Raw genomic sequence first — 13,128 nt, forward strand, 5'->3', positions numbered from 1 at the left:
TCTTGGAGAACACGGTGCAGTGCGTGCATTTCACTGTGTGCAATGAATTTCCACAGATATTGTCCATGTTGCTGTGAGCATCACTGAACACAGCAATGAAAATAATGTACACCTCCAACTGCAAGCCCTATCTGGGGGGTTGGAATTAGATGATCTTTAAGGTCCTTTCCAAGCCAAACCATTCTATGGTTTTATGATTTGTCTCTGTAAATTAAATAAACAGCCATATCATCATTTCTATACTCCAAATCCACTTGAAGTTCAAACTTTTCCTTTTTTCCTGGTAGAAACTAGATATTCCTCTTCTCAACAGTCTCAATAGCTTTTCAGCTCAGTCTGCTTCACCCTATAGTATAAAATGTGGGTGTTTGTTTTCTACATTCAACAAAGCTTTGTGGTGCTCCTTACTAATCTGTCTACATGATCATTTATACTTTTTTACACATACATACACATCTAGGTACAAGAGGGAAAACAGCCAAACTATGCAAAAGAAACAGAAGGCATCACAACGCTGTGAGGATCTTTCAATCAATCTCCTCTTCCCTGTGAATTTACCGGCTATGTGGCATTATGTATGTAATAAAAATCATTTCATCAGTGTCAGCAGCTTTGACTCTGAAGAACAGGATATACACAGATCACACATTTTATGCAAAGATCACACATTTAAAGGAACAGACACATTCTAAGTATATAGTTTATATTTAGAATACCTATTCTTACTTTTTTTTCTAGCTGAAATACATTTAATTTGCATATAATCAAAAAGGTCTACCAAAACACTTTGAGAATTATAACTTTTAGAGTATTTACAAAAGATCATGATTGATGGTTCAAGGCCAGTAGAAAGGCACAATCATTTTGAAAATAGTTATAACAGGCAAATGTATTTTTTTGCCTTTTTTTTTTTTTTAACGTAGTGTGGATGAAGAAGGTGATTATTCACACCGACTACATCCAGACATGTACAAACACACTACACGACATTGCAAAATGAGTATTAGCATCTCCTGATAATCTAGATTGGAGATCTGCCTACAGCACATCACAATTTCCCACACACCCACTTTTCCAGACTTTCTTCCTTAGAAAATCAGGGCATGGAAGCAGTTAAAGGGTGGAGATACTATGTGCTTGGGTACATTTAAGATATTTGTTTGTGAAACACAGTATTGCCACAGCACTATTTGGTACCAGATCAAGGAACTATTATTAGAAGAAAAATGAGGGAGCTTATTTAAATGAGCATGGAAAAATTTCTCATTAATAGCAAGTGCATAGTAACACTTCCATATAAAACCATTACACAAGGAAAAAAAAAATCCTTTGGAAAAAAAGTGTTGTTTTGTTTTGTTTTGTTTCAGTAACTGCCAGTTAAGTTTGGCTGTAAGAAGGTATACAGCAGTAAACACAGTGATTATCAGTAACATGAAGCACAGCATAGCAAGCTAGTCCATACATGAAACATGCATAACCAAAACTTATCAACCGAAGCCTAAGTACTTGCATTTCCAAGACTGCAAAAAGGTCCTCACTGCACTGTACTGATCAATACTAAAACATATCAAAATAATGTCTAGGTAACACCTACCTCCCTTGAACAGTAAGTCCATTAAATTGATTTCCTCTGAGTTCTGTTACTAATGAGGAGACAATCTGTAAAATAAAATAAAATAAAATAAAGTAAAATAAAGTAAAGCAAAGTAAAGTAAAGTAAAATAAAATAAAATACATATACTGCAAAGAAGCAGTCGCATGGTTCTCTGTATGGCTGATGTTCTATGAAATTAGTAACTTCCCCTGTTAACTCAGTTCTATTTTTTAACGTGTTGGGGCCAAATTAAAGTTGTCCAGATCACTGAGTAAACTGTTCAAAATGTTTTTGATCATGTTATTTACCTTATGCATTTGAAAACTAACAAGCTATTTTAGCTCTGCCAAGAATCGAGGTAAAACTTTCAGAAAAATAATCATTCTAGATGTTTTGTCTGATTTAAGTCAACGTATTATGAAATATTACTCCTATTTTTTAATATATTGAACATAAATACACCTTCCTTAGTATTCAAGGCATATCTACCATTTTAAATTCAAATAAACATTTAAAAAGTCATGTTCTTGCACACGAAATAATATATAAAACTTAATCTTCACAGGGAAAATTGAATGATAGGACAGGCATTTTTGTTACAAAGACACACAAAAAATTGTCAACCTCTATTACAACTTCTATGTTTTAATCAAAATATTCTCTTCTGTCCAAAGATCTCCCACCTCATTTTCTCCCTTAAAAGGCTGTAAAAGTAACTGAGGTAAGAAAAGATAAACAAAGTTCAGTTCATGTTCCTTATAACAATGACAACTCCATGTATGTGCTTATAAACTGGTGATTTATTATAAACAAAATCTCAATTGCACAAAACACTTACATTTTCAACTAAGTGACAGTAATAATCTGCTGATGTGTAGCCAAGAGCTGATATGAATGTACTGGTTTCAGCTTCATTACTTTCCCACTTAGAAGAAGAAAGGAGATGGCACAGCAAACTCTGCAGAAAATTAACAGAAGGAAAAGAAAAAAAAACATGACTTGTTAGTCTACAACATGACTTGTGAAAAGAACTGACTGCTATTGACCTGTATCTGGGGAAGATCTCTTGACAGGTTGTGGTCATTTTATGCCGTATGATCAAGACAGAGGAGCACGCAACTCCTACAAAGCATTAGGAAAATGCCTCAGCTACACCACAGTCAAACACGGGTCCACACGCCACTCGATTTCTGCAATTCTAGAATGGCAAAAGAGGCCATGTCAAAGCAGTCTGAGCTTAGGTAGCTTTCAGTTCTCTAGGAGACATTTCAGTCATTTCAGTGAGATATGGCCCAAACAGCAGTATTCATGTTGTCACACAGGAAAAACAAACAAACAAACAAAAAACTATGCATATAGCAGTACCCTGATCAAGAAGAAAAAGCATGAAGTTAAGGTTTACTTTTCCATATCACTCCTACAAGAGGCCCCGGTATGTTTGTGCAGTCATACCTAACACCTTGTGACATAGGGCTAGGATTAGCAAACACGGCAAAAGACCTACATTTAAAAAATATGTTACCACAAGAGAAGTTCAGATGAAAGCTCTGTGACTCCTATGGCCTTGGGGGCATTACTCTATGTGTACTTTTTAGAAGGGTGATCTGATTAAAGACTCTAGAATAAAAATAAAACCCACTTATCTAATTTTCTGCTTTCAGAAACCCAAAAATATTTAGAATCATAGAATCATAGAATATCCTGAGTTGGAAGGGACCCTTAAGGATCATCAAGTCCAACTCTTGACACCGCACAGGTCTACCCAAAAGTTCAGACCATGTGACTAAGTGCACAGTCCAATCTCTTCTTAAATTCAGACAGGCTCGGTGCAGTGACCACTTCCCTGGGGAGCCTGTTCCAGTGTGCAACCACCCTCTCTGTGAAGAACCCCCTCCTGACGTCCAGCCTAAATTTCCCCTGCCTCAGCTTAACCCCGTTCCCGCGGGTGCTGTCACTAGTGTTAATGGAGAAAAGGTCTCCTGCCTCTCGACACCCCCTTACGAGGAAGTTGTAGACTGTGATGAGGTCTCCCCTCAGCCTCCTCTTCTCCAGGCTGAACAGGCCCAGTGACCTCAGCCGTTCCTCGTACGTCTTCCCCTCCAGGCCTTTCACCATCTTCGTAGCCCTCCTCTGGACACTCTCCAACAGTTTCATGTCCTTTTTATACTGTGGTGCCCAGAACTGCACACAGTACTCGAGGTGAGGCCGCACCAGCGCAGAGTAGAGCGGGACAATCACCTCCCTTGACCTACTAGCGATGCCGTTCTTGATGCACCCCAGGATACGATTGGCCCTCCTGGCTGCCAGGGCACACTGCTGGCTCATATTCAACTTGCTGTCTACCACGACCCCCAGATCCCTCTCTTCTAGGCTGCTCTCCAGCGTCTCATCGCCCAGTCTGTACGTGCAGCCAGGGTTTCCCTGTCCCAGGTGCAGGACCCGGCACTTGCTCTTATTGAACTTCATGCGGTTGGTGATCGCCCAGCTCTCCAACCTATCTAGATCCCTCTGCAAGGCCTTTCCACCCTCATTCGAGTCCACAACTCCTCCAAGTTTGGTGTCATCAGCAAACTTGCTCAAACTACCTTCTATTCCTACATCCAGATCGTTTATAAAAATATTGAAAAGTACCGGCCCTAAAATGGAGCCTTGAGGGACCCCACTGGTGACCGCCCGCCAGCCTGACGCAGCCCCATTTACCATAACCCTTTGGGCCCTGCCCGTTAGCCAATTGCTCACCCTTCGTATGATGTTTTTGTTTAGCTGTATGGTGGACATTTTGTCCAGTAGGATCCTATGGGAAACCATGTCAAAAGCCTTGCTGAAGTCCAAAAAAATCACATCAGCTGGTTTCCCTTGGTCCACCATACGGGTGATCTTATCATAAAAGGAAATCAGGTTAGTTAGGCAGGACCTACCCTTCACAAACCCATGCTGGCTGGGACCACTGACTGCTTTGTCCCCCAGGTGTGCCTCAGTAAGTTCGAGAACCATCTTCTCCATGATTTTACCAGGCACTGACGTGAGACTGACAGGCCTGTAATTGCTAGGGTCTTCTTTCTGACCTTTCTTGAAAATCGGCACAACATTTGCCAGCTTCCAGTCTACCGGGACCTCTCCAAATTCCCAGGATCGTTGAAAAATAATTGAGAGAGGTTCTGCGATGACGTCCGCCAGCTCTTTCAGCACCCGGGGATGAATCCCATCCGGACCCATGGACTTGTAGGGATCCAGGTGGAGTAGCAAATCCCGCACACGTTCAGGGTCAGTTGGGAGTTTGTCATCCCCACCGTCCCGGTCCTCCAGCTCAGGGCACCCTGGGTCCCGAAGCCCATCATCGGCATTGAAGACAGAGGCAAAGAAGGCGTTAAGCGTCTCTGCTTTGCCTATGTCATTGTCTGTGAGGAGACCTTCCCTATCAAGGAGCGGCCCTATGTATTCTTTAGTTCTCCTTTTTCCATTCACATATCTAAAAAAACCCTTTTTATTTTCTCTCACAGACACAGCCAGCTTCAACTCTAGGTGTGCTTTGGCCACACGAACTTTCTCCCTACAAACACGAACAGCATCCCTGTATTCTTTCCATGACACCTGGCCCTCCTTCCAGTAGCGAAACACTCTCTGTTTCCGCCTAATCTCCATTAGAATGTTCCTGGTCAGCCACGCCGGCCTCCTGCCCCGCCTGCCTGACTTGCGATATTTAGGAATTGCCTGATCTTGTGCTTCTAGGAGGCATCGCTTAAAGAATGACCAGCACTGGTGGACATCGAGGCCTTCAAGAGCAGTTTCCCAGGGGACCTTGCTGACTAGTTCCCTGAGCAGCCTGAAGTCCGCTTTCCCCATATCTAGGGATGAGGTTTTGGTGGCACTTTTCCTTCTGTCACCGTAAATTTCTACATGTTTTTTTTTGAATATCCCTAGACAACTGCTTCAGAAGCCCTGGAATTAGGTATATGCCTTTTTTGATATATTAATGTAGAAAAGAAGATTAAAAAGGAGAAGCACACCATAAATCTAAGAAAATTATTACTACAAGGTAAACAACAAGAATTTGGGGCACATTATTTATAGTACTTTTGTTTAGGGTTACTTTGTTGCAGACTGAAATGCCTAAATACCATTTTCTTTCATTGTAAACTTTTTTCCTGAATAGCCGTCACCAGGAGAAATTGCTGCTCTCCCGCCATCTAGTGGCGTTTCTGAGACTAAAGAAGGAAAATGCTAAGGCAACACAGTTTCAAAAGAAATAACTTTAAAGCAACTTCTGCATTCCTAAGGGGGGAGAGGAGGTGATTTTCAAAATGTGTAAGTGATTAAAAAGACTAAAATCTGTTAAACTATACAACCTCATAACATGCTTTGAATAATTTATTAATATGGAACCTTTAATTATATTTTTTTCCATTTCAACTATTACTCGTTAGCCTTTTTTTTCAGAACACTATCAAGGGTTCAGACAAGTAGTTTCTACGTAGCAGGAGGGTATGGAAAGTAGGATCAGGTATCCAGCTGAAAACAAAATAAAGCAGGAGGTAGATGAGATGCTGAGATGACATTTTGCTAGAGGTAAGATGGAGCTTAAAACACACAAAGTCAGTTGGATTGTTCAGTGAAAGACTTCAGTAATGGGAAGAACAAACTATTTTTCCTAAGGATGAAACAAATCAAATGCTCTTTATGTGAAGAGTAATGCCCTTGTGTAACAGTCACTGTTAACCTTTTAATGAAGGAAAATACAAGACAAAATTACTAAACATCACCAATCTGCTTATGGCCTCCAACACTTACCCAAGGATCTTTTGCTTGTTTGTTTTGAAGGGCTTTGGTTTGTTCCCCCACCCCTCTTCCATACATTTTACTACAACCCTGCTGGGATTTTGCAAATCACTTCAGCTATTTTTATGGAATACACAAAATCTCTGAACAGCCAGAAGGGGGCAAGGGAAACAGGGTCAAGGAAATGCTGTAGTCAGTATGAACAACGTATTAGGTATGTATAAGGAAAGGTAGGTACTAAAAAGTGAAAAACATTAAGAATTCAGCTTCATGTCTTATGTACTTCATTTTGCAGACCCTACTGCCATTGCAAAGCATGAGACATACTTACATTCAACATAGATAAGAAATTTGGTATCAATAATACAAAGCATTTATTTTTCTTTAAATATGTTTAAATGCTTTCTTTGGTGAAAAAGATGCCCAGAAAGTTCTCATCCTCTCTAGAAAATTTAGCTTATTTAGTGTACTTAACTCTGGTTGCAAGTAGTGATTCTATACTACTATACATTGCATTAGGAGATAGCTGTCTGAAAAAAAAAAAAAAAAGTAAACATACAATCCACTTCTATTTTTGTATATGGCACATTATTTCTTAAAAACAAGATGCTTTAAGTTATTCTATCACATCATCTTATAACAGCATACTTTGTTTAAGTACATAAATGGACTGGAAGGGGTAGATAATGGCCGAAAATAAAGCAATAAAGCTTATAGCTAATAACCTTCAAAGAGAAACTGAGCAAACTATTCCAAGGAGCTACCAAGTCAGGTAAAGCCAGAGCACTACCGCCCATTCCTACTCTTTTGAGTGTGGTTGAGTGCAGCTGCAACAAGGAGACACAAAAACATCATAAGGGATTTATATCCCTTGGAAAGATGTTGCAGGGATCAGGAGCACATACATGTAAATCTCTAACCTGCCAGATGGAGAACAGAACCCAAGAAGAAGAAGACAAGCAGACTGGGTGAACAGTGGGGTGTACGGCTGGTGCCACACTCAGGTTTGGGCTTCTACAGTCTCAGATGCACTTTTGAGACACCAGATGGGATGCACCCGACAGGGGGCAAAAGTGTTCTGGGCAGCAAGCTCTTATTATAGCAAGACTTAAAAATAGATACAGCAGGGGAAGAGGATGTGCCTTGAACTGACAGAAAAGAACCAGGGAACACTGACATGTTAGGAAGCAACAGGTAAATACACCTGTGAGTTGTCGCAAAGCAATTATGAAGGGCTTCTCTAAACAGGTGATGCAGCTGAAAGCCCAGCTGAAGCACCTCCACACCAATGCATGCAGCATGGGAAGTGAGAAGGAGTTTGAAGCTACTGCGTGATTAGAAAACTATTACCATATTTAGAAAATTATAATTGCTATCATGGAAACATGGAAGGATGCATCACACAATTGGAACACTGGAATAGAGGGCTACAAGGTTTTCAGAAGAGATGGTCATGAAAGGAGGGGCAAGGGTGCTTTCCTCTTTGTTAAGAAATTGACAGATTGTGTAGAGCTGCCTCTAAGAAACAGCCATGGACAGGTTGAGAGCTTGTGGGTAGATGTTAAGGACTGGACCCATCAAGTACACTTGAGTCTATGGCAGAAATTATGCATTCAGAAAGGAAAATAACAAGGTGCCATGGTTCTGGAAAATGAACAGCAGCAAGGCACACTGCAATATTAGAAAATATTTCTCTCTGTTCTAGTTTGATTTTCCCCACCATTGATTCAGCAGGAGGCAGAAAGAAAACCATCTTAATTATGGCTTGCAAGAGAACACATCCATCCCCACAGCCTTGGATTAAAGTTCTGTGACAGGAGCCCTTTCAGCTTGAAATTGAATTAATCAATTTTCATAAAGCTTTCATAGTGAACAACTTCCTTAAACTACCTTGCCCGTGTCTTTATTTTACTGATGCATTTACATGTATACTGAGCAATACTCAGGTAAAACCCAACCAGCATACACAACTCCACACAGGAGGAGAAAGTGTTTTGGTCTTTTGATAGTGTTATTACTAAGCAGGGATTCAAACAGGTCTAAAGGCTTTCCCCCCTTCCTTTTGTAATTGCAAATATCCCCTCCTGCACTGGGGGGGAAGCCGGATTTAAAGGCATGATTACTTTTGAAATTAAGCATCAACACAGAAATAGTGGGGGCTTTGTTTTGTATTTTTCAAATTTACAGGACCGTGCGACAAGTTTCATTCTGGAATCTGCATTTGTGTAGCAACTGTGCTGGAACTGCTGACACCAAGGCCTTCCAGAGAACCAAATAAACCAATTTGTTTCTGGAAACTTCTCAACGCAGTCTCTCTAATGTATTAACGATTCTGAACGTCCTTGAAAGCAGATGTTAAAATCGACAGCGGCAATGTGTTTTGGAGAGAAAAGATGGATGGTTTCACTGGGATGAGCCTACTGAATCTGATACTAATTAGGACTTTCCAGTGACACTGTTGTGCTTTTTTGCCAACTTGGATGAGTCAGTCACAGTGACAGGTAAAGCAGGAGGGAACAGAAGGAGCTATCATTATCCTACAGGATATTTCTTGTATATTATCTTTCTAAGTAAAGTGCCATTATTTTTGAGAAAAGATTATTACTGACATCTTACTGAAAATTACAATGTATGTGAATTTGTTGGAATTCATACAACATGGATACCCAAGGGTAAATTTCTTAAATCTGATCACATAACTGGTTTATTTCTGACCTTTCCATCTGCTTAGACATGAACCAGATTTTCTCTGCTGTGCAAAGGAAAAGCAGGTATCATGCAAAAAGCTAAATCTTATCCAGAGGAAACAATAGAAGTAAATGCTATTTCCTCTTTACATTTTATCAGGTTTGGGAATGAATATTTCTTGTATGGCAATGACTTCAAAAGTCTGCAGATCAGTTTTGCTCTGAAGTGCTCCCTGTACTGTCAGATGGGTCCATTGCTTTCAACACAGGTCTAGAAGAGAAGAGATCTCACTCTGTTTCCAACCTGGCCTTAAAAATGCTTCATGACTATGTAATAAGTTGCAACATTAGTGATGATTTTGATTCAACATCATTTCCAATCTTTCATTCAAAATTTATTTCTTTAAAGAGGCAGTGTTCCATCTTTTCAAATTAAATCTTAAACCATTTGACCAGAGTCCTCAGGAAGCAAGGTAAACACATTGCTCTGATGTGCTTAAATTATTCCCTGGTTGCTTTTTGCTTGTTTGTTTGTTTATTAGCTTTCAGCAGCTCAGTCCAACTCAAATGTCTGCAGATAATTTTTAGTCAGTTTTTCTTTATAATCCTGCCTGAAGGCTTAAGAGTTTTAATGTAGATGGTATGGGACACGATAAATGATTGTCAATAAAACACAAACTCGTCTGGTATTTTTAGAACCTTTTTACTATGAAATAAACAGACAGTTATGGAGAATCATAGCAGCTAAGTCTGTAAACGTCAAGGAAGCCTGCTCATTCAGAGACCAACCATTTACAAAAGCAATTCTGTCAGCAGGATGCTAACATATCACAATTTGTATTATTTCCAAACACTTATCCAATCATAACAAAGTCTGTGACTTTTAATTTTGCTTACAGGACCTCTTGCTCACTTGCTCCTTAGTTCCAGGAAAAGACAGAAAATTCGTTTTCCACAAACCAAAACCAACAAGAAAATAAGGTAGTACAACATCATACATATTTAAACATAATGTAGCTTTTAGAGCACTAGTTTACTCTAAACAAAATTGTTTTCTAAACTTTTTATACAAATCTTAGCATTTAAGCTAGGGGGAATTACATGGCATATGTTGTTAACAACTTAATTATTACCAAAATGTAAGAGTGTATTTTACAGTCTAGTAAAAAAAAATCTTTAACTATTTACTTATCAATGATAACCTAATGAAAATCTCAAATTTCTGCCTTAAAATTCAAACATTTTTAAAACATACTTCAAATACACAAGTTGCTATACGACATACACTAAACACAGTAAATGCTATACACACATATTTAAATGATTAGCTAGTCAACACAACCTCCCACTTTACCCAATTGAGTCTATTCCAGTAACCACTCAACTGCTTTGCACAAACAAATCACTTAAGTTTCAACATAACTTTAAGCTTAAAATATTCCTCAGTAACTTACTGGATCATGGCCAAAATGCCTAAGTATAGGGTGGGGAGGGGTTTCTTCCTACATTTCTTTCTGACATTTACTGTCAGGAAGTTTTTTTGTTTCAGCCCAGTTTATGGATACACATTCTTTACATTTATGGGATGGTTTTCATCAGCTAAATTTCCATACCAGCACATTAAATAAAATTGTTGGCCACAAGTACATGGTTAGTATTTATTGGAGCTTCTAATTTTTCTTCTTATTCACTTGGAATGACAATCCAAAATCTGCCCACATCTAAATCTCCATTGATAACCATGAAAGACTAGCCAATAGTAAACAAATTACTCTGCTAAACTCTCCTACAGATACAAGGGCCTTGGCATTCAAGAATCTGATCAAGTTAAAGAAAATCTATAGACAAATGACTATACTGAGTTAATATTACTTCAGAGTATAAAAAATAATAATAATAATCCAGGAACAATATTATTCTTTCACCAAATTGATGTTGCCAGATGTGCAGAATTCATTGATTTTCACATATTACTGGGCAGGAAAGCATAGATATCAAGTTCTCCACGCTTCACCTGATGCAAGAGAGCCCTTCATCCCATTTTGCCTTCCAAGCAGGCTTCCCTTTAGTCTGTGTTTGCAGCAGAACTGCTCAGATGTTCTTACATTAGACCAATTTCCTTAATTTTGCATCAACAATTGTAATTGCAATTATTTTTTTTTTTAATAAAACAATAATTGCTAAAATACACAAACAGACTATTAAGGACTAGAAAAGCTTAATGGCAAAAAAATATATATAAAAAAATCATTCAAACTGATTTTGTTTTTTTGTTAGAAACTGATACATGCTACTAATTGCATTCATCTTGCTAATACATCTAAATTCAATAAAAGAGTAGGCTTACGTTTTTCTCCTTCTTAAAATGGAAGAAAAGTGTTACATTCTTCCATACAATTCAAAATTAACCTGATCCTGATTTCCAAGTGGTATGCAGCAAAGAAAACTATGGGAAAGGGGGAGGGAAGCTGCATTGTTGTTCTCTCAGCAATTTAAGCTCTGTTAACTTCTGTGAGACTAGGATAGGAAAAACATGTTGCACTACTACTGTGGCTAAGACCACACAACTTTGTAATGGATGAGTTCCAAAACCTAAGTTCCATCTGCAAATCACTAACAAAACCCTTGGAAATCATAAGAAAAAGCTTAGGAATTGTGGGGCTGGCAAGCTTTGAGGCTACGCTTGGCCTCAAACAGGAAAAGCAGTTTCAAATCTCCTCTTTTCTTTCTCCTCTCTCTTTTAAAAACACCCACCTAGAAAGCACTATTACTCTTTGTATTAAAAAGGAGAGACTTTTGCTGCTGAAATAAAACACACATTTACACTAACTTACAAAAGGAAATTCAATAGCTTTACCAGAGTCAACCGTAAATCTCTTTTTTTTGGTCCTCTGTTTTAAGTAGCCAGAGATTTAGAATTAATTTCCCTCTTCCTTCCACAATTTTCAAAAGCCAAAACACAAGCCTTCCACAGAAGAACTCTTTAAATAAAAGGCAAAACAAAACAAACAAAAAGCATCACAAGATGAAGACATTTAAGTTTATGAAGACTGAGTGCATCATAAAATTATTTTACTTTTCAGTTTAAATCTTTAAGTCTAATACTTTCTAGAGAAGATAATTTATCAATAAATGTATGTCCTCCATATCATTTTTTTTTTTATGTTTCCACTTGGTATGTGTTGCAAATACCCAAAGGTCATCCAACCTAGGATGATGTTCAGGGGAAATTATTTTTAGTCCGTTGTTTTTGGACTTCATAAATATCAGGTTGTTAAAAGTTTAAAGGGATAAAAATGTTCTTAAGCTTTTTAGTTTAAAAAAAAAAAATACACCTATAATGGTGATGCAATAACTGCTAGTCACTAATTATAGTAGGCTGAGCAAAAACAGCTAATGCCAGCAGAATTTCTTCAAATAGAGACCACTTTCTTGTTTGTCAGTAACAAATCATTATTCTTTACTAGAGCCACCTGGCACTACTAAAGTGCTTTGAGAAATGTCAGCTGGCTAGCAAATTGTGACACTTGCTGTTAAACCTCAAGCAGCCTTGCAGGAAAGCAGAATCCTTGGTTTCCCATTTTGTTCTTTGAGATACTTAGCTGTTGTTTATTGTGACCCAGAAGCCAAGAAATTATTTATATTCATGTTAGCTTGGCATTGTTAACTGTCTATTTGAAAAAAGAAGAACTGAGATCTGCTTTTCCACAGCTTTTTGTTATTATCACAGTATTCTTAACCAGAAGAATTTGGTAAGAAAGCCAAGTACATTCACATCCCACCAAGCAATTATCTATAGGTAGATAGAGAAAGTCCAAATCAACTTGTAAAGTTGATTCACAAAAGGGTTAGTGAGAAGGCTAACGATGTAAATGCATAATCTTCAATAGTTTAGAAATGACTAAGAACTCCTTCAGGTTGACTTCCAAAAACTGAAAGAACAACATCAAAAAAAAGCTGTCAGTGAACTAAGTTAAAATTTGGGACAATAATAATCAAAAATTGATTATGCACTGTGTGTAAAAATCTGTCTCCATTCCTAAATGTTCTCTCTATATTAAAATGAGCCAG

General features: G+C 38.3%; 1 protein-coding gene across 1 annotated transcript in view; it reads right to left on the reverse strand.

Moving 5' to 3' along the window:
- The window catches only part of FANCC (FA complementation group C), a 75,007-nt gene that overhangs the window by 28,513 nt on the left and 33,366 nt on the right, over positions 1–13,128 (reverse strand). Inside the window, 2 exon segments of the mRNA XM_084503875.1 lie at positions 1,595–1,659; positions 2,433–2,552. Coding sequence (XP_084360001.1) covers positions 1,595–1,659; positions 2,433–2,552 — 185 coding nt within the window.

This window comes from Aythya ferina (genome assembly GCF_964211825.1).
Source record: "Aythya ferina genome assembly, chromosome: Z".
Taxonomy (NCBI): domain Eukaryota; kingdom Metazoa; phylum Chordata; class Aves; order Anseriformes; family Anatidae; genus Aythya; species Aythya ferina.